The following is a 24,162-nucleotide window of genomic DNA, read 5'->3' as shown; positions in this document are numbered from 1 at the left end:
TAAGAAGCCCTTTACTATTGGGGAAGAGTTAATTCTGCCTGCTGGTAAAGGCATGTGCAATGAACTCCTTGGGGAGGCTGCAGCTAAAAAAATAGCTCAGGTACCACTTTCTGCAAGCACTGTCCATAGGCGAATTGATGATATGTCCAGAGGATATGGGTCACTGGTACGCTATCCAAGTTGGTTGGTTGCAGGTCACTGGCCAGAGTGTTTGAGTTGCGAGAGCCGCTGCAGAGATTTCTTACAGAAAAAAGTCACCGTTTAGCTGCATATTTTAGTGATGAGGGCTGGGTAGCAAAACTCGCTTACCTGTGTGACATATTCGGGTTGCTTAATGACCTCAACCTGTCACTGCAGGGGAGAAATGACGACTGTCTTTAAACTGGCAGATAAAGTCGCTGCATTTAAAGCCAAGCTTGATTTGTGGGTACGACGAGTGGATCGGGGTGTATTTGATATGTTCCAAACAGTAGGGGGGGTTCTGGGAGAGACTGAGGCAGGGCCCTTTCTCTCGCAGCTGGTGCACGATCACCTTTTTGCTCTTTCAAATGAGTTTTGAACGTTACTTCCCATCCTCCAAAGATCCACGGCAAACCAATGAGTGGGTCCGCAACCCATTTGTCAATATCCCGAATAGTCCTAACTTGTCAGCGTAGGAGGAAGAGCAGTTGATCGAAATTGCAAATGACAGTGGTCTTAAGAGTGTGTAGGCTATAAGGAAACCTCTCTGGCGGGTTTTTGGATGAAAACCAAAGCAGAATATCCCGAGAAAAGCGCTGAAAACGTTACCATTTCCCACCACGTATCTATGCGAGGCCAGGTTTTCGGCAATGACTGCAACTTAGACCAAATTGCACAATCGACTGGACATTTCAAACACACTGAGGGTGTCACTGTCTTCCATCACCCCCAGATGGAACCTTCTTGTTGCAGGGAAACAAGCAGGGCTCCCACTGATTATATTCGTAATGCACGTTTAGTTCCCATGTTTTGTTACCATATTTTGTTAAGCATGTTCACACATGATAGATGTAGCTTCAAGTTGTTCAATTTTCATAGTTCATATTGTTCAATTTTCACTTCTTCAAGTTCACGTTTTTCACATTTTTAAGAGTTCGTTACCTTCACTGTTCATACATAACTGGAGCTAGTTCTTTTCAAGTAATGCATGCACAACACGGAACATGGAATCCCCAAACCCCCCCCCCCCCCTCCACCGGTCCGTGAAAAAAAAAATGGGAATCAAACCGGTCCATGGTATATAAAAGGTTGGGGACCCCTGCTGTAAGAGACATAATCATTCATCAAATGCCAAATATAACAACAACTATGTTCAGTGTGTCTGAGTGGGTGTGAACAAGCGATTAATTATGAACTATACTTCCTTGAGCATTCTTGTAAGTGTGGTAGTTTAAATTAGGCATAATACTTATGTGTGTTGGTTTATCAGAAGTGATCCATTTATTGTAAGAGTGTTGGCTATGCAACTGTTATGTAACATTTCCTATACGTCATGAGACTGAACCGTCAAAGGCTAAGAATGAGAGAGAAAGGAACAATAGTGAAAGACATCCCCATGCCCACATCCACGGCTGAAGTGCCCTTGAGCAAGGCACCTAACCCCTCACTGCTCCCCAAGCGCTGCTGTAGCAGGCAGCTCACTGCTCCTGGTTAGTGTGTGCTTCACCTCACTGTGTGCTCTGTGTGTTTCACTAATTCACGGATTGGGATAAATGCAGAGACCAAATATCCCTCACAGGATCAAAAGAGTATTTATACTTATATACTACTTACATACTTATACTTCACTTAGATGTCTCTGATGGGCGGCAAGTGTTGCCCATAGACAGTAAGGTGTTTGCCCCCAGCAATATCTCTTTATCTATTAATTATTAATTACTGTTCACTGATTATCTCCAGAAATAAAAAAATGATATTTACCGAATAAACATAAATCTATTTTTCTTCTGTTCTAATGTGCTTTATTCAGTATATTAATCAGATTAAAAACACATAATTCTATCTTTATATAGATGGATGTGAATTTACATTCTAACCCACTTTCTGTAAGTATAATAATATCTAGCATTTGGCCAGTAGGGAGCAGTATGAAGCTAACCCTTCTGATGTCAAACTAACTACAGCTGGAAAGTAAGAAAATGTCCCAGACGTGACAATAATAATGTGTGTGTTACATCCTCTTGTGGACATGTAAGGGGTTGCCGCACTCAGGGCAGAAGTGATGGGCATCTTTGAAGTAGTCCATGAAGAATGGAATTACGCAGCACCCAAACACCAGCCTGAGTGAGAGAGAGAGGGAAAGAGAGATGAGATGGGGGAGTGAAAGAGAGAGAAGGAGGGAGGGAGAGGGGGAAAGAGAGAGATGAGATGGGGGAGTGAAAGAGAGAGAAGGAGGGAGGGAGAGGGGGAAAGAGAGAGCAAAAGACAGATAGAGATTGAAAGATTGGGGTGGGGACAAAGGCAACTTGCATTTCTTACAAAACGATTAAATAATTTAAACATTTATTGACTGCAGTGCATGCAGCGGCCCATTGATTCATTTTCCATTCTAGCGCCATTCTAGCCTACAATGCAGCAGCCTACAACACCGGCTATGACAACAAAATCATGCCTGCGTTCTGTTCCCAGAGCTTTCTCTTGTCTATGATCTGCAGCGTTTCTCAAACTATACGCCTCCTCGACGAGTAGCCTAGATTGCTGGTCTACGTAGCCATGCATTTAAATTACGCCCGGCTTCTGTCTGTGAATTTGTGGCACAATTGAATGATATTATGGAACCGTGGACCGAAAGAAAAATAAAACAAAATGTTTCTCCGATCAGGAAATACGTCTAAATTCGAGACCTCTTGTATGCCTAACAGATATCGTAGGAAATAGCCTATGGCGATTACTTTTTTTTTTTTTTTCACTTCACTGTTTGACAGTACATTGCATGGAGACAAATTTCAAGTTAATTATGTTAGCAAAACTATATCTTTTGGTTAACGGAGATGCATATAATCTCCCTCCCTCATTCATGTAGACTATTTGCGCAACAGCCCACATTCTGCGTTGCCTCCAGCGAGACCATTGTTCACGTCACCTAGCTGAGTTAGACAGAAGACGAGACCTACTTGCTTTGTTAAGGTATTTATGTCCAAATTGTGTTAAAATGGTGTCTTTAACACCAAGATTTTCAAAATTTTGGGGAAGGGAACCACAGACCCTCACTTAGGACAATATGATCCACAATAATATTAATCAAAATAGTAATAATAACAATAATGTCAATACAATATCAAATGAATAATAATAATAAAATAAACAAATAGCCTACCATAAATTTACAAATCATAACTCTAAGAATGGATTAATTATAAGCTGAACAGATAAGTCTTGAGACCCCTTTTGAAAGATCCAAAACTATCATAGGAACACAGAACACTAGGCAACTCATGGCATAGAATGCACACATATTACAACGCAGAACACTAGGCAACTCATGGCATAGAATGCACACATATTACAACGCAGAACACTAGGCAACTCATGGCATAGAATGCACACATATTACAACGCAGAACACTAGGCAACTCATGGCATAGAATGCACACATATTACAACGCAGAACACTAGGCAACTCATGGCATAGAATGCACACATATTACAACGCAGAACACTAGGCAACTCATGGCATAGAATGCACACATATTATAAGTGGACTGTCTGCAGGGAATGTGTCTGACCAATCATAGTGTGTGTGGGCTGCCTGGGCCAAAAATGCCAGGGCCGATTTTTTGTCCAAGTCTAGCCCTGGTGCGCTCTCACTGACTGCAGCAACTTGAATGGAACCTCTTCTCTGTGCCTCTCTCTATTGAACTGGATGGAACCTCTTCTCTGTGCCTCTCTCTATTGAACTGGATGGAGCCTCTTCTCTGTGCCTCTCTCTATTGAACTGGATGGAGCCTCTTCTCTGTGCCTCTCTCTATTGAACTGGATGGAACCTCTTCTCTGTGCCTCTCTCTATTGAACTGAATGGAACCTCTTCTCTGTGCCTCTCTCTATTGAACTGGATGGAGCCTCTTCTCTGTGCCTCTCTCTATTGAACTGGATGGAACCTCTTCTCTGTGCCTCTCTCTATTGAACTGGATGGAGCCTCTTCTCTGTGCCTCTCTCTATTGAACTGGATGGAACCTCTTCTCTGTGCCTCTCTCTATTGAACTGGATGGAACCTCTTCTCTGTGCCTCTCTCTATTGAACTGGATGGAGCCTCTTCTCTGTGCCTCTCTCTATTGAACTGGATGGAGCCTCTTCTCTGTGCCTCTCTCTATTGAACTGAATGGAACCTCTTCTCTGTGCCTCTCTCTATTGAACTGGATGGAGCCTCTTCTCTGTGCCTCTCTCTATTGAACTGGATGGAACCTCTTCTCTGTGCCTCTCTCTATTGAACTGGATGGAACCTCTTCTCTGTGCCTCTCTCTATTGAACTGGATGGAGCCTCTTCTCTGTGCCTCTCTCTATTGAACTGGAGAGTCTAGCCCCTGGATGGAGCCTCTTCTCTGTGCCTCTCTCTATTGAACTGGAGAGTCTAGCCCCTGGATGGAGCCTCTTCTCTGTGCCTCTCTCTATTGAACTGGAGAGTCTAGCCCCTGGATGGAGCCTCTTCTCTGTGCCTCTCTCTATTGAACTGGAGAGTCTAGCCTCTTCTCTGTGCCTCTCTCTATTGAACTGGAGAGTCTAGCCCCTGGATGGAGCCTCTTCTCTGTGCCTCTCTCTATTGAACTGGAGAGTCTAGCCCCTGGATGGAGCCTCTTCTCTGTGCCTCTCTCTATTGAACTGGAGAGTCTAGCCCCTGGATGGTTTATTTTTCACTTCCTCACTCTCTTTCACTTTTCTTTCTTGACTTTCTCACTCTGTCTCTATTTCTCCCAATTAAACTATTTTTAAAATAACACTTTTATAGCATAGTAACCAAATACCTCAGCAACACCCTAGCAACCACCTCAAGTACCCGAGCAACTACCTAGCAACCACTTCCAAAATGTCAACCTAGCAACCATCTTAGCAACCAACATGATTACCTTAACAACCAATCTAGCAACCACTTTTTGTAGCATAGCAACCACTTTGTTTACCCTAGCATAGTGCTGGGCGGTATGACCAAAAATGTATATCACGGTATTTTTCAAAATTCTTACGGTTTCACGGTATATGACGGTATTTTTTCCCCCATGCATAATCAGATGTTCACAGCATTTTCTACAGGTTGAGAGAGGAATTGCTGCTGTACATTGACTAAGGATGGTCTAGATAGATAGATAGATAGATACTTTATTGATCCCCAGGGGAAATTCAAGGTCTACTTGTCATGATGTAGATTAACTCCACACTAGTGGTAATGCAGTTTTGCATGGCCCCAGAAAATGATGCTGTTTACAAAGAGCCACTCATGATTCTAATGAAGAATCTAATCAGAATGCAAGACAATTGCAGTCAAAATACAGAATTTTTACTGTGCAAATTTCACAAACATCTTGTATAAAATCAATACAAAAAGTAGTGCAACTTCCAATAATTATACTTTTTTGAAAATTATACAGTTTAAAATAAAACCTCTCTGCTAATATGCTTACTCTGTCAAATAGGCCTGTCAGAAACATGCACTGCAAAAAATTAAATCTAACCAAGTGTTGATAATCTTATATTAAGATCAAAAAATCTATTTGGTATTGCTTTTAGTATGAAAAGACTTACCTAGCGCTCTCTCGAAAGATCATTTTGACTTAATTTAAGAAGACTTTGACTTATTTTAAGGAGTCTTATCAAGACAAATTTGCTCAACGCACTGGCAGACAAATTTGCTTGTTTTTAGGACAAATTTGCTTAACGCACTGGCAGACAAATTTGCTTGTTTTCAGGATGAGATGTCTTAATTTAAGAAACGTTTGACTTATTTTAAGTCAAATGATTTCATGAGAAAGTGCTAGGTAAGTGTCTTTATACTAAAAACAATACCAACTAGTTTTTTTTATCTTGATATAAGATTAATAACACTTGGTTAGATTGTGTTAGATAAGCAGTTTTTGCAGTGTGCCTTATTGTTATTGTGTGGTTTACAGTGGTCGGCTAACGTTAACTTGATGTGGATGTCTTGTTAGCCTGCCATGAGCTTCGGTTCGGTTCGCTAGGCAAAACATTAACAAAAAAGTTTGTTTTGGTGCACTGATGACAGTCAGGATCATTTCTAACTAGCCAGCTAGTATTGCTCAGTGCATGTCTATAACACATGCTTTACTTGCTACCTGGATAATTTCAGCAAATATTCTTAAGGTGAGATGAATGATAACAACATTAAACTTCACTGTGTTCGGTGGGTTGCTAACTAACGACATCACCTACTAGCCAGCTAGTTACAGCTGTTGAACAATCTCAATAGAATTTTCGTGACGGCAAATCCCTTTCAATGCAGTATCCCTTAACGTTTTTCCTTAACTAAAGAAACAAGTTAAGGTATTCTGTGCAACACCCTTAAATAAACCCCTTACCTAAGGAGAAATTAAGCCTTAAGGGTCATACTTCAGGGGAAAAACTTATGGTGTTTTGTGTTTACCCTCACTATGCCTCGCAGTGGCACCATGCGTGCGTGTGAAAAAAGTCCCGTCTGAAACACTGTCGCGCGGCGCAGCGTTCCAAACGTTGTGTAATCAAATAAACCGGTATGCCGGTATATTAAAAATTCATATCATAACGAAAATATACACCGGTATACGGTGTGAACCGGTATACCGCCCAGCATCCTACCCTAGCAAGACCTTAGCAATCACTTTAAGTACCCTAGCAACATCCTAGAAAGGTCTTTGCATGCACTGGTATTTCCTTCAAGAAATGCATTTCTAGTTATATTTATTGTAATTATTGTAAATAAATTAAGTGTGTGTGTGTCTGTCTGTCTATCTGTCTGTTTCTCTGTTATGTGTATGTGTGTGTGTGTGTCAACTCTTGTAGACCACCCAGGTCTGACCTAACGTGTGTGTGTGTGTGTGTGTGTGTTCTCACCCAAAAATGATGCAGGTGCTGCACATAACCCATGAGAACGGCCCACTCTTGAAGACCACCCTGGTCATAACACGTTTCCCACAGTTAGGGCAAACTGTCACACTCGGTTGGTCACCAAGGCTACCGGACACAATCACCACCCCAGAACCTGTAGAGTGACATATACATATTAAGACCATCACCACCCCGGAATCTGCATACACCATCACCACCCCAGAACCTGCATACACCATCACCACCCCAGAACCTGTAGAGCCACAACATATTAACACCATCACCACCCCTGAACCTGTAGAGCCACAACATATTAACACCATCACCACCCCTGAACCTGTAGAGCCACAACATATTAACACCATCACCACCCCAGAACCTGCATACACCATCACCACCCCAGAACCTGTAGAGCCACAACATATTAACACCATCACCACCCCAGAACCTGCATACACCATCACCACCCCAGCATACACCATCACCACCCCAGAACCTGCATACACCATCACCACCCCGGAACCTGCATAAACCATCACCACCCCAGAACCTGTAGAGCCAGATATACATATTAACACCATCACCACCCCAGAACTTGCATACACCATCACCACCACAGAATCTGCAGAATCATGTACAGCTCTGGAAAAAAAATAAGAGACCACTGCACATTTTTCTGATGTCATCCTATGGTTTCTCAAAATTAAGAGACCACTGCAAATTTAAATATGACCGTCAGTTCAAAAGTCACTCACATTGTTGGACTTTTTTATATAAAAAGACTTGTTACACATATACAGTATATCTCAGAACTATACAGAATGAGAGTAGAACATTTTAACTCCAAGGCAGTGTTTCTTAAACTTTTTCAGACCAAGGACAACTTAGCCAATAAAAAAAACTCACAGACCACCTAGCTAAAAAGAAAAAGAGTAGATCTACTTCAACAGCATATTAGGCCTACACAATAAGCCTACTCACTGAACCACCTTGCTAATGGTCTTTGCACCTTGCTTATTGTGTCAGAGGATTCATATGATTTAAACTGGCATAGCTTATTTAACTGTTTGGATTTGCATACAAGCTGGTTCAATATGGCAAACAACTCATCTATATTATATTTTACCACGTCTGCTGGCGGACCACTTGGTATAGCTTGCGGACCACACTTTGAGAAACACTATTCTAAGGGATTGAGACGAGACCACACTTTGAGAAACACTATTCTAAGGGATTGAGACGAGACCACACTTTGAGAAACACTGCTCTTAGGGGTTGAGACGGACCACACTTTGAGAAACACTGCTCTGAGGGGTTGAGACGGACCGCACTTTGAGAAACACTGCTCTGAGGGGTTGAGACGGACCGCACTTTGAGAAACACTGAAAGGGATTGAGACGAGACCACACTTTGAGAAACACTGAAAGGGATTGAGACGAGACCACACTTTGAGAAACACTGCTCTAAGGGATTGAGACGAGACCACACTTTGAGAAACACTATTCTAAGGGATTGAGACGAGACCACACTTTGAGAAACACTGCTCTTAGGGGTTGAGACGGACCACACTTTGAGAAACACTGCTCTGAGGGGTTGAGACGGACCGCACTTTGAGAAACACTGCTCTGAGGGGTTGAGACGGACCGCACTTTGAGAAACACTGAAAGGGATTGAGACGAGACCACACTTTGAGAAACACTGAAAGGGATTGAGACGAGACCACACTTTGAGAAACACTGCTCTAAGGGATTGAGACAAGACTGATCTCAGCTTGCGGACCACACTTTGAGAAACACTGCTCTAAGGGATTGAGACAAGACTGATCTCAGCTTGCGGACCACACTTTGAGAAACACTGCTCTAAGGGATTGAGACAAGACTGATCTCAGCTTGCGGACCACACTTTGAGAAACACTGCTCTATGGGGTTGAGACAAGACTGATCTCAGCTCACCTTGATTCTGAAACTGGTTATAAGGAGCCGCCATCACCTGGGGATTTATGGTCTGGGGTTGTACCACAGCCGGACCCTGGGGGTGCATGTACTGGGGTGAGGTTTCCATGGTTGCAGCCTGATTCTTGGTTTCCATGGGAGACTGTGCATATGCAGGCTGAAGCTGTGTTTCAATGGGAGATTGTGTGTACTCAACCTGAGGCTGCGTTACCGTGGAAGACTGTAGAGTCTGTGCTTGGACAACGGCAGGAGGCATGAAGCAGGTTGTCTAATGGGACAGGAGACGATATGAGTTAATGTCTTGCTAATGATTAGTTAATGTCCTGCTAATGATGAGTGATTGTATTGCTAATGATTAGTTAATGTCTTGCTAATGATTAGTTTGGGGCAGCCGTGGCCAACTGGTTAGCACTTCAGACTTGTAGCCGGAGGGTTGCCGGTTCGAACCCTGACCAGTAGGCACGGCTGAAGTGCCCTTGAGCAAGGCACCTAACCCCTCACTGCTCCCCGAGCCCCGCTGTTGTAGCAGGCAGCTCACTGCGCCGGGATTAGTGTGTGCTTCACCTCACTGTGTGTTCACTGTGTGCTGACTGTGTTTCACTAATTCACGGATTGGGATAAATGCAGAGACCACATTTCTCACGGGATCAAAAGAGTATATATACTTATATATACTTATACTTAGTTAATGTCCTGCTAATGATGAGTTAATGTATTGTTAATGAAAAGTGAATGTATTGTTAATGAAGATATGTCCTGCTAATTATAGGTTAATGTCTTGCTAAAGATGAGTTAATCCTTAAAGCTGCAGTTGGCAAGATTTTTTTGATCATATTCACTGAAACCGACAATATACTCCAGCAAAACAACATAAATCAGACAGATTCTACTTCCACCTAGAGCCTGTTATTTGTTTTGCAAAAATCCACATCTCCCGGTTCTTCTGGTCCAATCAGAGCAGGGCTGTGTGAGATCTGACTGTCAATTACAGTCTGGTGCAGTCTGATGCGCACTGATGAGCACAAACTCGATGAGAGGGTGCTCGGTGGCAGTGGGGGAGGGGCATGAGAGTTGTAAACATTAAACATTTAGGCTAAGTCCCCTCAATCTGCCAGACTTGCCAACTGCAAGGGTTCTGCAAGGGTTCTGAATTCTGAAATAAATACCATTTACATTTTTCTATCAAAGATATGTCAGAGATATCCCTCCTCAAAGTCATGTTGAAACTACTTTCTATAATGCAAGTCACCGGATTACGGTCTATGGATAGATGGCGCTGTTGCTGATCTAGTTAATCTACCCATCCCTGGACAGGAAATGACTTCCATACAAATGTCTTACGGCCATTTGAGTATACTTCCTGGTTGGTTTGTTGAAATATTATGTTTTGTGAGTTTTCCCCCACTAAAATTGCATTACATAACATACATTACATGCCAATAATGTTGGTTCTACTTCATGGATCCGAAAACCACTTCCGGACAACGAGTGTAAGTCTGTTGAAGTCAGTCATTTCCCAAGGGTGCATTAGGAGTTCTAAGGGTTAATGCCCTGCTAATGATGAGTTAATGTCTTACTGACCTAATGATTAAACGGCATTCACACTGACATGCTTTTCCAACTCAAAAACACGAGTATCCCAAAGTAGTGAGTGTTAAAACATGCTAGGTGGCAACTGATAATGTTGCTATGAACGTTCTATTTAGCTAAATAGCTAGGCTTCCTGACCCCTTAAAGAGTTTCCTGATTAATGCCATTCCAGCTACCGGTATATTTCTGACTCTCGGTATTGATGCTGGCTGCTAATCTCAAGTTTCCTGATTAATGCCATTCCAGCTACCGGTATATTTCTGACTCTCGGTATTGATGCTGCTAATCTCAAGTTTCCTGATTAATGCTATTCCAGCTACCGGTATATTTCTGACTCTCGGTATTGATGCTGCTAATCTCAGTTGTGATATTACCCTCACATGTATTAGCACTATTAATATCACCTGTGTTAGAGCTGTAACTCTTAACTGTGTTAACTACTGTATGTTAAGTGCCAAAAACGTAATATTACGTTTTTCCTTCCCATGCGTTGAGTGCCAAAAACGTAATATTACGTTTTTAGCTTTTTTAAAAACATTACGAAACTAGACACACTAACACACCTTATATGTGATTTTGGGAACTCTGTGAATGGAAATGAAATATATGACCATCGAAAACTCATGAAAACGCACAATCTGGACATTTTATCATAACTCGGTTGCCGCTTTGGGTTGAATCAGTGACGCATGCACGTCAGCTCAAAACACCCACTGAGCACCCACTGAGAGCTTAAAGTCTCACCTGATGATGTAAGTGTGTGTGTTGGGGATGGGGGTGGGGTGGGGTGGGGTGGGGGGTGGGGGGGAAGAAAGGCTAGGCAATCAAGGACATGGGTAGATGGAGGAGAAATCAAAAATAATAAATAAAAAGTGTGCAAAAGTTGGAGAAAGTCAGATATGTGTGTGTGTGTGTGTGTGTGTGTGTGTGTGTGTGTGTGTGTTTTGACGTGTGATGAAATAAGAAAATAAATAAAAGGTCTGTAGCATAGGGAGAGGGATGTAAAAGTGTAAAAGTGCTAAAAGTCTTGTAGGTGTGTGTGGGTGTGTGTGTGTGTGGGGGGGGGGTCATGAGTGCTGAGGAGTGAATGAGTGCAAAGTCAGTATAGTGTGAGTTCAGAGTTGGGAAATGTTTGAGAGTGCTGAGGAGTGAATGTGTGCAAAGTCAGTATAGTGTGAGTTCAGAGTTCGGATGGCCTGGGGATAAAAACTTCTCCTGAGTCTCTCAGTTCTGGCTTTGTGACTACATAGGCGTCTTCTTGATTTCAGCGGTAGGAATAATCCATTGTTAGGATGAGAAGAGTCCTTCAGAATCTTTTGGGCTCTTAGGAGTACTCTTCTGGAATAGATATCTTGTAGAGCAGGGAGTTGAGTTCTTATAGTACGTTCAGCTGAGCGCACTACTCTCTGCAGAGTACTACAATCTCTAACTGTGGAGTTCCCATACCAGGTGATGATGCTACCAGTTAGAACACTCTCAACCGCTGAAGTGTAGAAGGCCTTCATGATGGATGTAGAAACTTTGAATTTCCTTAGCTGACGAAGGAAGTAGAGTCGTTGTCTGGACTTCTTCAGAACATATTGAGTGTTAACAGTCCATGTTAAGTCTTCAGTAATGTGGACACCAAGGTATTTAAAACTTGTGACTCTCTCTACAGGTTGCCCGCTGATCATTAGTGGGGTGTAACTGTAGTTCTGCTGCTGCCTTCTGTAATCCACTACCATTTCCTTGGTTTTATTGATATTCAGTGTCAAGCTGTTAGATTGACACCACTGTGCCACCTCATCAACCTGATCCAAGTAGAACTGTTCATTGTTGTTACTAATCAGGCCCAAGATCACTGTGTCATCTGCAAACTTGATGATGGAGGTATGACTACTGTTGGCTTTGCAGTCATGTGTGTAGATGTTGTACAGCAGTGGACTCAAAACACAGCCTTGGGGAGCACCAGTGCTGATGGTTAATGAGTCAGATGTCAGACCCCCCACTCTAACCACTTGTGAACGGTTGGTGAGGAAGTCAAATATCCAGTGACACAGGATGGTGTTCAGTCCTAAGGCCTTCATCTTTGTGACCAAGGTGAGAGGTACTACCATACATACCATAAACATAAACATATCTGTCTGTTTGATTACAGGTGCTGTGAGGAAAAACATGGTGACACAGTCTGCCACGGACACTGAGGTCACCAAACACGCAATCAGGTGTTTCAACCGGCGGTGGATCGGGCAACGAGGAGATGTGTTCCGCCTCCATCCACACAAATGGAGTAATAGGAGAAATAAACATTAAACAATCTTTTTATTGAACTTCTTGTCATTCACCAGTTATTCATTTTCTGATATTTTAGCTGTGCATAGCGCAGTATTTCATTGAAGTTGTAGCCTATTAGATAAAATATTTCATGTCTGCACTGACCTAGGCCTATAAAGCACTAAATTAGGTTTTGACCACAAAATGAATGTAAAGTAGCCTAGGCAATGTAGGCTACTTAACAAAAACAGAATAGCTTATAACCTGTAACTTTCCATAAATGTCCATTTTATATTTCCATTGAGTAGTGATCACGTTTGTACAGTAAATTGATGTCTTGACTTAAGCCTTTTCTGTTAGGTTTATTGACAGTATTGTTAAGTTAAAAATACGAGGCAATGCAGAATAATCGTAGGCCTATATTGCTGTAGTAGCCTAGTGATAGTTTTACTTTTATCCTATAGTTGCCTAGTTTTATCCTACAGCAAGAACAGAAGGAATTGTGAAAATGAGATAAACGGGTCCAAAACGGACCCGGGTCAGATGAGCCTTTGAGTCCGTTGCGGGTCCGCGGCGGATGTATGTATCAATTTGCGGATCCCAAACGGACCCGCCGCGGAGGTAAGGTTTTAATCGCGGATGCGGAGTGGATGCAGTGCGGAGCCACGGCGGGTCCGCGATTCGCCTTCGTAGCGGATCCGTTCCTGAGAGCATCTGGACTCCGATACGGGTCCGTTTCGCGGGTCCGTTCCGGAAGGCGTCATACCTCCGCGGCGGAGTCCTTTTGCTGTGTGGGAAGGGACATGTTTTTATATTAATTGAATTAAGCTTTTGTAGGTATCTTTCACGGTCAACGACCGGCAAAGTGGTTATGTATTGAGTGGTCATATTGATTTGTGGTATTTTTTGTTATTATTTACTCCTGCGATTTCTGTACGAATTACGTTTATTGACCCTAATTTGCGTTGGAGTTAATGAGAGGGGTTGTTTGTTTTCCCCCCGAAAGGGGCGGGAACGTTTGTCACGAGTCAAGTTCCCGGATGTGCCGGTCTAACGTATTGCGACAGGGAGGATTTTTTGCACAGGACAGCAGCAGCCTACTTGACGGACAGTGAAATACACGTTCTAAGGTAAGTTTTCTTTTGTAAATAATCATTGTTTAAAGTCACTTTTATGTTAAGTTAGGAGAACGTTTTCTGTAGTTAAATTTTTCTGTGATATGTTCCCCTACAAGCCACGAGTAGCCTATCAAGGTAACCTTAACATTACGTTAGTAGCCTAGCTACATCTCATGTCGCCTGTAGCAGCTAACTGTTAGTATCAGCCAACATGCATTTCACATCAGATTGTTATGTAGCATAGTCGTATACATACCGTGTTTTCCGGACTATAAGGAGTATGAGTCGCATCTATTTAGAAACTTCTTTCTCAAAATCCAAGACCAAAGAACAGACAGACTAGTCTACTGTATCACTTCAACGAGGTGATCTTTAGTTTCGTTCTACTTACAGTATCTCACTGCCACTTGCAACGCCTTTGAATGAAATCTGCTGCCGTTTACTGGCAATGCTACAGCGGACTTAAACTGCCACTTCGTGGCGATAAGTTGTAGCCTAATACATTTAACGCAGTTGCGTGAATCACTGAACGTGCGGATGAAGTGGCCACTTCTAAATGGGACCCACTGTAGGCTATGTGGCAACACAGCCAGTGCATTTTTTCAAATGTGCTTCATAAACATACAATACTGCACTACAAAAACGCAAAGATCTGAATTATACTTCTCTCTTCACCTAAATAATGAAGGTGAAAGGAAGTTATTAAGCCTTAATGGTGTTTCCTAAAGGGGGTATTGTTAAACCTGCTACTACTAATGCTACAAATACAACATGAAGAAAGTCAAGGACATGCATGTCAGCTTCCTCTCATCCCAATGTTAAAGTAAATATGGTCTTAAATGAAAATGTATGGCTGTGTTATTTCTTTTTTGTGGGATGTCCAATTTATATGTAGAAATGCACATTTGCAAAGGTGACTTAGTATGTTGTCATAAAAGTGGCTCTCCTTTTGATCTTGCACTGCCAATGTGGCTCTTGTGAAAAAAATAGTGAGGATCGCTGGCCTAAAGCGTCTGGCATATGATTCTGATAATGCGTGCGCTTGTGTCATTTAATCATAACAGTCTGCATAATCTTTGCAGCCAACCTCTTCTGAACTTGTGTTAAGATAGTTTGTCACTTAATTACTGCCATGACTAGGCCCTACACACTGTTCTACAAGTTTAGTTTGGTAATCAGATTGTTCCTCTGGTCATGGTTAAAACAAACTGCACTACTTCATGTCATGTCAGTTCATGTCAAAATGGGGTCAGATTGTTTAGAAATTATGTTTTTTTTTTTTATTATTATTATTATTTATTTACATACATACATTTACAAAACTGTAACTGATGAAGTATCTCAAAAATGAAAGCATTTAATATGTCATTAAACTTATATCCGTGCATAAAATAGTACAGCAGAGAACAGGGGTGTTTTCCTCCCAAACCAAGTTCTAAATTCCAACCAGATCTGACGGGCAACCATATCAGCTTTCATTGGACCTAATATTTGGAAATTGTGAAGTTCTCACACTTGTACTTAAGCTATTTTGGTTTTGCTGGAATTTGGAAAGTACCTTGAACAATGCTCTGATTTCTTTGTCTCTTTCTCTGCTCAGATTGCCGTTGGACTGACAAGTGGTCTACACTTCTGACTCAGTGAGGAGAAAGTAATCACTTGTGTCTTTGTTAGTTTTGGGGTGCTGTGTGAGCGTCTGTCTGTCTGTCTGTCTGTCTGTGTGTGTGTTTCTGTGTTAGTTTTGGGGTGCTATGTGGGTGTCTTTTTTTCACACTGCATCTTGAGTTGGGGCCCATGGCTTTCTCCTAGGTGTGAGAGTATGGTTCATTTAGTGATTCTTTCTAGTGTGCTCAGCTTTGTGTGTGTGTGTGTGTGTCTGTGTCTGTCTGTCTAAGTTGAAGTGCACAATTTAAGAAGCAGAATCCTGAAAAGAATCACATCTGGGACTTAATTACTGTCATGACTAGGGCCTACACTGTTCTACAAGTTTAGTTTGGTAATCAGACTGTTCCTCTGGTCATGGTTAAAAAATCATGTCATATCAGTTCATGTCAAAATGAGGTCAAATTGTTTTGAATTTGTTTGTTTTTTATTATTATTATTTATTTACATATTGTACGTTTTGTATTAACATTGTTAATAAACTGTAGATTTTATACACAAATCTCCTGTGTGCTTAAGATGTACTTCATGAAAACATTTCAACATTTACAGATTTTGATTGCAATTGATTGTGTTTCTTGAACATTCATTGTTGTAGTCTGTGGACCCCCTGAAATAGCTTTGGCCACCCTCTGGCCACCCCAAGGGTAAAAGTCTAGCTCCGCCACCGCTCACCTTTCAAACGAGCTATTGTATGTGTTCATAGCTATAACACAGAATATGCTGTGGCTGTACAAAAATCATCAACAATGGTCTAGATTGCTGGCACTCTAGGACAAAGCTTCCGAAAACAGCTTGGCATTCAATGAGTTAATATCACCTGTGTAAATGCTGGTAATCTCACCTGTGTTAACTCTGTTAAGGCGAGACACTACAGGTGAATAGGGTAAAATTTTAAAATAATAGACATCACCATGAAACTTCCTCAGTTGATTACTTACACAAGTATGAACAAAAAATGTATTACAAGTTTTTGAAATTCGAATGTCTAATTATGCAAATTAGGCACTATCTCATTAAATATGCGCGCATATATTTTCGGTAGATAGATCTGAACATATGATGAAGCCAGGTGCAAAATTATTTTTTCATTTTGTTTGCATACAAGATAAAAATAAAATTACAGAGGGATTTCAGGATATCTGCTTTCATTACCTAGGAAATCAGAATATACTGTCCATAGCCTTAAAAAATCGATTTTTGCCATATATTTTGGAATAAAATGTCACATAAATCAGGCCAGGAATGATTCATTAACAAATCCCTCTGTAAATATCTTCAGAGCACTGCTAAGTGTATATCTGGAAAGTTTGGTGTACATAGGCTGAGCTGTATCTACTGGAAAATGAGAAAAACTCAATTTGAGAAAACAGCCTTGGAAACACAGACAAGAGATTCCGTTCTCAGCCTAGACTCGCCTTTGAACTTTCGCGATTGGTTGCGGTTACAAAGGAAGTGTCCATATTTGGATAGCACAACGTCATGCAGGAAAAACAGAGCTTTCCAACGGTACTACACATGTTATGTTTTGTAGCAGGGTCGCGGTACAGCATGAAACGTTAGAAGACTAACTTTTGGTGAATTTAGGAGAAATATACAGGCGCGAGTAGACAAAATGTAATGAAATAAACACCTAAATGTGTAAATCGGGCTTTGTTGTTGTAGTAGTGTGAATGAATACATGCTAAGGTAGCAAATTAGCCCAAAATCTCGAAATTGACCAGTGCATGAAAAAACAATGTTTTCACCTGCCGTGTCTCGCCTTAATCTTACCTATTTTAACGCTGTTACCCTTACCTGTGTTAGTGCTGTTAATCTCATCAGTGTTAACTCTGTTAATATCACATGTGCTAATCTGTTAATCTCACCTGAGTTAGTGCTGTTAATCTAACCTGTGTTAACTCTGTTAAACTCACCTGTGTTAACTATGTTAATCTCACATGTGTTAATGCTGTTAATCTCATCTGTGTTAACTCTTTTAATATCACCTGTGTTAGTGTTGTTAATCTCACATGTGTTAACGCCGTTAATCTCACCTCTGTTAGTGTTATGAATCGCACATGGGTTAACTCTGTTAATCTCACCTATGTTAACCCTGTTGATCTAACGTGTTAGTGCTGTTAATCTCACCTGTTTTAGTGTTGTAACTCTTACCTGTGCTACAGGTGTGCCCTCTGCAGGTACCATAGTAATCTGGGGATCTTTGTGCGCATTTAAAGATCTAATCCTGTCAAAAGGAATTACACCAAAGGTGAAGATCACACACACACACAAACACACAAACACTCACACTGACTTACTTCTCATCGATCATTCCCGCAATCTTCTGTGCTCCATGGGTCATGGATGTCTTGACCTCTCTCTTGCACACACACACACACACACATAAGCACACACACACACACACATAAGCACACACACACACACACACACTGACTTACTTCTCATCGATCATTCCCCCAATCTTTTGTGCCCCGTGGGTCATGGATGTCTTGACCTCGTTAAACTTCTCGCCCATCGTGTCTGCATTCTTCATTCGCTGCAGAAAGGTGTCACTCTTCTTCTCTGTCAGGAATATCTCTCATGATGAAATACCAGGAAACACAGGTCTGCATGTGTGTGTGAGTGTGTGTGTGTGTGTGTGTGTGTGTGTGTGTACAAGTAACAATGTTTACATGGTACTTGGGTTTTTGACGATTCATGTAATATTATTATGTAATTTGTATGTACCAACACATGAATATAATTGCAAGATGTTTGTATGTGAGTATATAAGGACTTGTCTATACATTGCTATAAAAGTACATGTTACCTTAGTGTACCAAACATTTGCTAACATTTGCAGAAACCTCAGGACAGAAACAAAAAAGTATTTGCACCTTCACCTTGCCCACTGGTCACTGCCGTATTGGGTACTGGAGACTGTTGGTCCGAGAGTGGAGCTTGGGTGGTAACCATAGTCACATGTGGATCACTGATTGGAGGTTGGGTGGTAACTATAGTCACATGTGGATCACTGATTGGAGGTTGGGTGGTAACCATAGTCACATGTGGATCACTGACTGGAGTTTGGGTGGTAACCATAGTCACATGTGGATCACTGATTGGAGGTTGGATAGTTGTTGAAGACTGTCGATCCAAATCTTCAGGCGTGCTGTTGGTGTCGGCTTTTGGGTCTGTGTCTTCAGACTGGATTTCTGTTGATGTCTGTCCATCTGTGGTGATAGTGATGGACTCCTGGTTGATGACGTCATGTTCGGCGGCCATTGGAGGCCGGTCATCGCTGGCTTTAGAATGGACAGATGTAGGGGTCTGTGATGCCGGACCGTCAGACTGATCCATCAGCTGTGATTGGATTGGATGGCTGGTTGAGTCTGATGAGAATCAGTGATGTCTGATTGGATGGCTGGTTGAGTCTGATGAGAATCGGTGATCTCTGATTGGATGGCTGGTTGAGTCTGATGAGAATCGGTGATGTCTGATTGGAGGCTGGCTGAGACTGGTGACAATCAGTGATGTCTGATTGGATCGCTGGCTGAGATTGGTGACAATCAGTGATGTCTGATTGGATCGCTGGCTGAGATTGGTGACAATCAGTGATGTCTGATTGGATTGCTGGCTGAGACTGAAGGCAATCAATGACTTCTGATCTGTTGTGCTTGGATGACCTTTGGAGCTGTCAAACGACTGGGAAGAACAGCAAACTGTTCAGAATCAGTTTTATTGGCCAAGTACATACAAGGAATTTGACTTCAGTAGGAGTTAAACTCTGTACATTCAACAAATAGACATGTAGTAGTACAAATAGACATGTAGTAGTAAAACATTCAACAGACAATAGTAATACACTTACTGTACAACATAGACAACAATATACATATACGAGTTCAGATGCAAAACCCTCTTTCTTTTAAAAGAGCATTTAATGAGTAACTGGACAAGGGACATTAGAGACAGCAGTATATTGAACTGCCACTACCAGGGAAGTCAAGTCAAGAAGATGGACAACACAGTTGGGCAATAGAGTTAGCAGGCGATCAGACAGGATGTTGTAGTGAGGTGTGCCTTTTGTATATGTTATTTTGTATTGGCTTTAGTTTCGTATTATGTGGTTTCGTATTTGGGATTTTTTTGCGCCTACTGCTCCTCCCGTTTTTGCAGTGGCGTTTTTGTCTGACTGCCTTGAATTGAAAATTGGTCAAAGTCAATCACATTTTTATGAAAATATAGTGCACCGCACGTTTTACAAGTGGCAAAGCGCGTCCTGTATGCCCCCCCTCCCCCCCTACATGAGCTAACTTGACTGTTCGAGTTGTATCTGATTTGGGTCTGGTGACATGGTGATATCTGATCTTGAGTTGTATGCTGATAATTTGGTCGGATTTATCTCATTTGGGTCTGGGTGAAGACTTACAATCTCAGGCCCAGATCTATGTGAAAAAGGGGTTTTCCTTTAAAAACATGGCAGGAGCATGACGGACCGAGCTTTTCTTACTTATGCACAAGAGGGCGATGAGACAGGACACGCTTTGCTGCTTATGAAATGTGAAACGCACTATGTTTTCAACGCGAGCACTTTTCCGCTTTGAGTTGAACTTTTTTTCAATTCGAGTCGCTATGGCTGCCTTTGCAAAGACGCAGCAGGCACACAAAACACACGAAGTGAACCTTATGCACTGAAAGAAGAACTCAATTTTTCACATAGATCTCTGTTTCTCAAGGTCACCGAGTACTGTCGGTATGAAAAAAAAACGGGAGCACTTTTCCGCTTTGAGTTGAACTTTTTTTCAATTCGAGTCGCTATGGCTGCCTTTGCAAAAACACAAGACGCAGCAGGCACACAAAACAAAAGAAGTGAACCTTATGCACTGAAAGAAGAACTTAATTTTTCACATAGATCTCTGTTTGTCAAGGTCACCGAGTACTGTCGGTATGAAAAAAAAAAAAATAGTGGTACCTCGAGTTGCTGCAGCCAACAGCTAGAGAAGTCAGGCAGCTACAGTATAACAGTTTGGGGGCATCTTTATAAAACACGCCACCAGAGTTTACAACGTGTGTGTGTGTATTGGGGGACCATTATAAAGTTTGATTTCCGGGTGCTGGTTTTGCGACCTGTGGAGATTTCGAAAGAACATATCTATCTATGTGGCAGTCCAGACACTGATGGCAGTCTGCCATCAAGAGTTTCTGTTGGCTGGCATTGCTGTCGCCAACATGTTGATGAAACGAATAGCATAGTTGTCAACACCCTGCCGCATATCAGGAACACCAGACCCAGGTCAAATGAGGGCAAGGTATGTATGAGGTATCCGTCATATTCACCTCCCACACAACAGATCCTGTTTTACTTGGAATATCAGCCGTGTCTGTTTTGTTTTCTCTTTTGTGCTGCCCATATTATTATCACTTGATTTATGTGCTTTGTGTCCTTTTAACTTTCACCATGATGCGTATTTTCGCCAAGATGTGTATTTTCACCATGTTTATTTAGCTCAATGTAATTATATAGTCTAGTCCAAATTTTGCTAACTGGAACTAGCAGTGGCAGTACACCAACGTTTAGCCATCCACACATTAGATGCTCCTCTGTATCAATAAATCAGAACGTTTAGCCATCCACACATTAGAGATGTTCCTCTTTATCTATAAATCAGAACGTTTAGCCATCCACACATTAGATGCTCCATACATTAGATGTTCCTCTTTATCAATAAATCAGGACGTTTAGGCATCCACACATTAGATGCTAATAAATCAGAACATTTAGCCATCCACACATTAGAGATGTTCCTCTTTATCAATAAATCAGAACATTTAGCCATCCACACATTAGATGTTCCTCTTTATCAATAAATCAAAAGTTTAACTTGAACTTCCCCTTGGGGATCAATAAAGTATCTATCTATTTATCTATCTATCTATCTATCTATCTATCTATCTATTTATCAAACATTCTTAAAACACAAATGACAAGTGATTTTCTACAGACTAAAAGAGACAGACTGCAGGTCTGTTAAATAGTGAAACTAAGTAAGTAAGTAAAGTATACTTTATTGTCCCCAAGGGGAAATTTGTCTTGGGCTTCACGATCACTGCATTACACATACACAGCTCATACATAGACAATTAAAAAACAAGTTACACATACAGCTCCACACCACCACAGTTACAAAAAAAACTATACTTTCTGGCCAGTGATGTTATCAAGCGGGCTATTAGTTAGATCCTACACTTCACGTCACACAGCCCCCCCCCCCCCCCCCCCACCACCACCACTATGTTATCATTCGGGCTATTAGTTAGATCCTACACTTCATATCACACACCCCCAAGAGAATGAAGCCATCCATTTACTGTAAAAACTGAACGCTTTATTCCTCATCTTAGGTCATCTAACATTATTGAGAACATTTCACACACACACACACCAGTCACACTGTTACTGTACAGATATATACATTTAATCATTTAACAGACACTTTTCATCCAAAGTGACTTACATATGTCAATTCTATTACAAGGGACTACATTGTCCCTGGAGCAACTTAGGGTTAATTGCCTTGCTCAAGTTACTGCATGCTAGCCCAGCTCATAAGCCATCCATCCCTTATATATATATATATATATATATATATATATATAGTTAAATAGCATTATATGGTCATCATGCAGAGAATTACTGTCTTACCTCTGGTAGAGAGAAGAGCTGTAACTGTGAATGTTTGAGTTTGTGTGTGTGCACATGTGTGCGTGTGCGTGTGTGTGTTTGCATGTGCACGTTCATACGTGTGTGTGTGTGGGACCTGTGACCAAGCAGCAGTCATTCCTTTCATGCAACATTCATTTCATTCCTTTGTTTGGATAAGGCTTTTAGGGAATGAGGAAATGTTATTATTTTTTAAGCACTCCAAAGTAAACATGTATGGGTCATCTATGCTCTCTCTCTCTCTCTCTCTCTCTCTCTCTCTCTCTCTCTCTCTCTCTCTCAGACAGACACACACACAGACACACATAACTTTTATTTAACAACATGCAAGAAGTGTGCAAATCAATGACTAATTGACCAATAATATCATCCTTAAAACAACCAATGAAAGACCAGTAAGAGGACCAACAAAAGACCAATATGTTTAGTGAGTTTAATTTCACTGTGAAATTTAATTTCACTAATAGTTATGGCCCTGCTAGAAGTCGTAAGTCAATGAAGCGTTTCCAAACCCACTCTCAAGTAAGAATATACTGTATAGTCGTAAGTCGTGGAAGTCGTAAGTCAATGAAACGTTTCCAGACCCACTCTCAATTCTAATTCAGAAGATCTACGTGTTAACATATTAAACATATTAAAACATGTCCACACAGCCAGTCTCTCTAATATGTTGAGCGAACAGTATGCCAAGGCTGCGTAGTGTATGAACGAAGGCTGATTCTCCCATTTTGTTTTGAGCGACCTTTGGCATGCTTAAGAGACACAAATCGCATACAATCACTGACTGCACCATTAAGAAGCCCGCACCAGAGGACAGAATTGAAATGATAAGGACTCTGTAACATATTAGGCCAGAACGGAACATGAAACGATAAGGACTCTGTGACATATTAGGCCAGAACGGAACATGAAACGATAAGGACTCTGTAACATATTAGGCCAGAACGGAACATGAAACGATAAGGACTCTGTGACATATTAGGCCAGAACGATAAGGACTCTGTGACATATTAGGCCAGAACGGAACATGAAACGATAAGGACTGTGTGACATATGAGGGTGCCAAACCATTAAGAGATTTGCAAACCAGAAGAACGACTTTAAAATCAATTCTAAAACAGACAGATAGCCAATGCAGTATGAGAGAGGGTGATGTGCTCTAAATAGACAGGGGGGCATATACATCAGTACATGGAGTTTTCCTCTTTTTACCATGTTGCCAGGGATGGGCAGTATTTCTAATACATGTATTTAAAATATGTATTTCAAATACAAAATACTATTTTGTAATTGAAACACTTGAAGCGAAAACTATCATTAACTTGTTCAGAAAATTGAAATAGTCTGGCGAGGTGGGGCCACAGGTTGGCACATTCCCGGGATGGACCTGCTGCGTCTTCATCCATTGTTTCGTCCATGGTCTGACCATGGAGTTGACTTTGGTGGAAAGCTGAAGGTGATTGCTGATAGGCTGTCCCAATCAGTGGCGCCTGCACAATCCAATCACGTTTGAGAGGGAAACAACAAATTGAGGGTTTCCGAGATTTTTCTTTTTCCTTTTTTTAGAAGTAGTAACGGGTACTCACGGTTATGGATAGAAATGTAGTGGAGTAAAGAGTACAATATTTGCCTCTCAAATGTACTTGAGTAAAGTCATGAGTACTCCCCAAAAATGATACTGGAGTAAAGTACAGATCCCTCAAAATTGTAAAAGTACTGTACTCAAGTAAATGTACTCCGTTACTGTCCGGCTCTGGTCAGCTCCATTTTGTTTTGTAGATTGACGTTTCCCTGCTTAGTTGCAAGTGAAAGCAGTGTGTGTGTGATGGGG

At 41.5% G+C, this 24,162-nt stretch overlaps 2 protein-coding genes across 11 annotated transcripts in view; one reads left to right on the top strand and one right to left on the bottom strand.

The window, feature by feature from the left end:
* Window positions 1-24,162, top strand: part of LOC121718788 (NACHT, LRR and PYD domains-containing protein 3-like) — a 1,510,793-nt gene that overhangs the window by 162,132 nt on the left and 1,324,499 nt on the right. The window lies entirely within an intron of this gene.
* On the bottom strand, window positions 1,893-22,401 carry LOC121718899. The gene is made up of 8 exons (XM_042104317.1): window positions 22,314-22,401; window positions 19,035-19,312; window positions 18,505-18,992; window positions 18,067-18,190; window positions 17,780-17,852; window positions 9,003-9,270; window positions 7,057-7,204; window positions 1,893-2,300 (listed from the first exon to the last, which is right to left on the bottom strand). Exons 1-8 carry the CDS (start codon window positions 22,395-22,397, stop codon window positions 2,192-2,194), a joined length of 1,572 nt encoding a protein of 523 aa, XP_041960251.1. The 5' UTR covers window positions 22,398-22,401; the 3' UTR covers window positions 1,893-2,191.

This window comes from Alosa sapidissima, chromosome 9, assembly GCF_018492685.1.
Source record: "Alosa sapidissima isolate fAloSap1 chromosome 9, fAloSap1.pri, whole genome shotgun sequence".
In the NCBI taxonomy this organism is placed as follows: Eukaryota; Metazoa; Chordata; class Actinopteri; order Clupeiformes; family Clupeidae; genus Alosa; species Alosa sapidissima.
The sequence above is the reverse complement of the archived record's forward strand: the minus strand, read 5'-3'. Positions and strand labels throughout refer to the sequence as shown.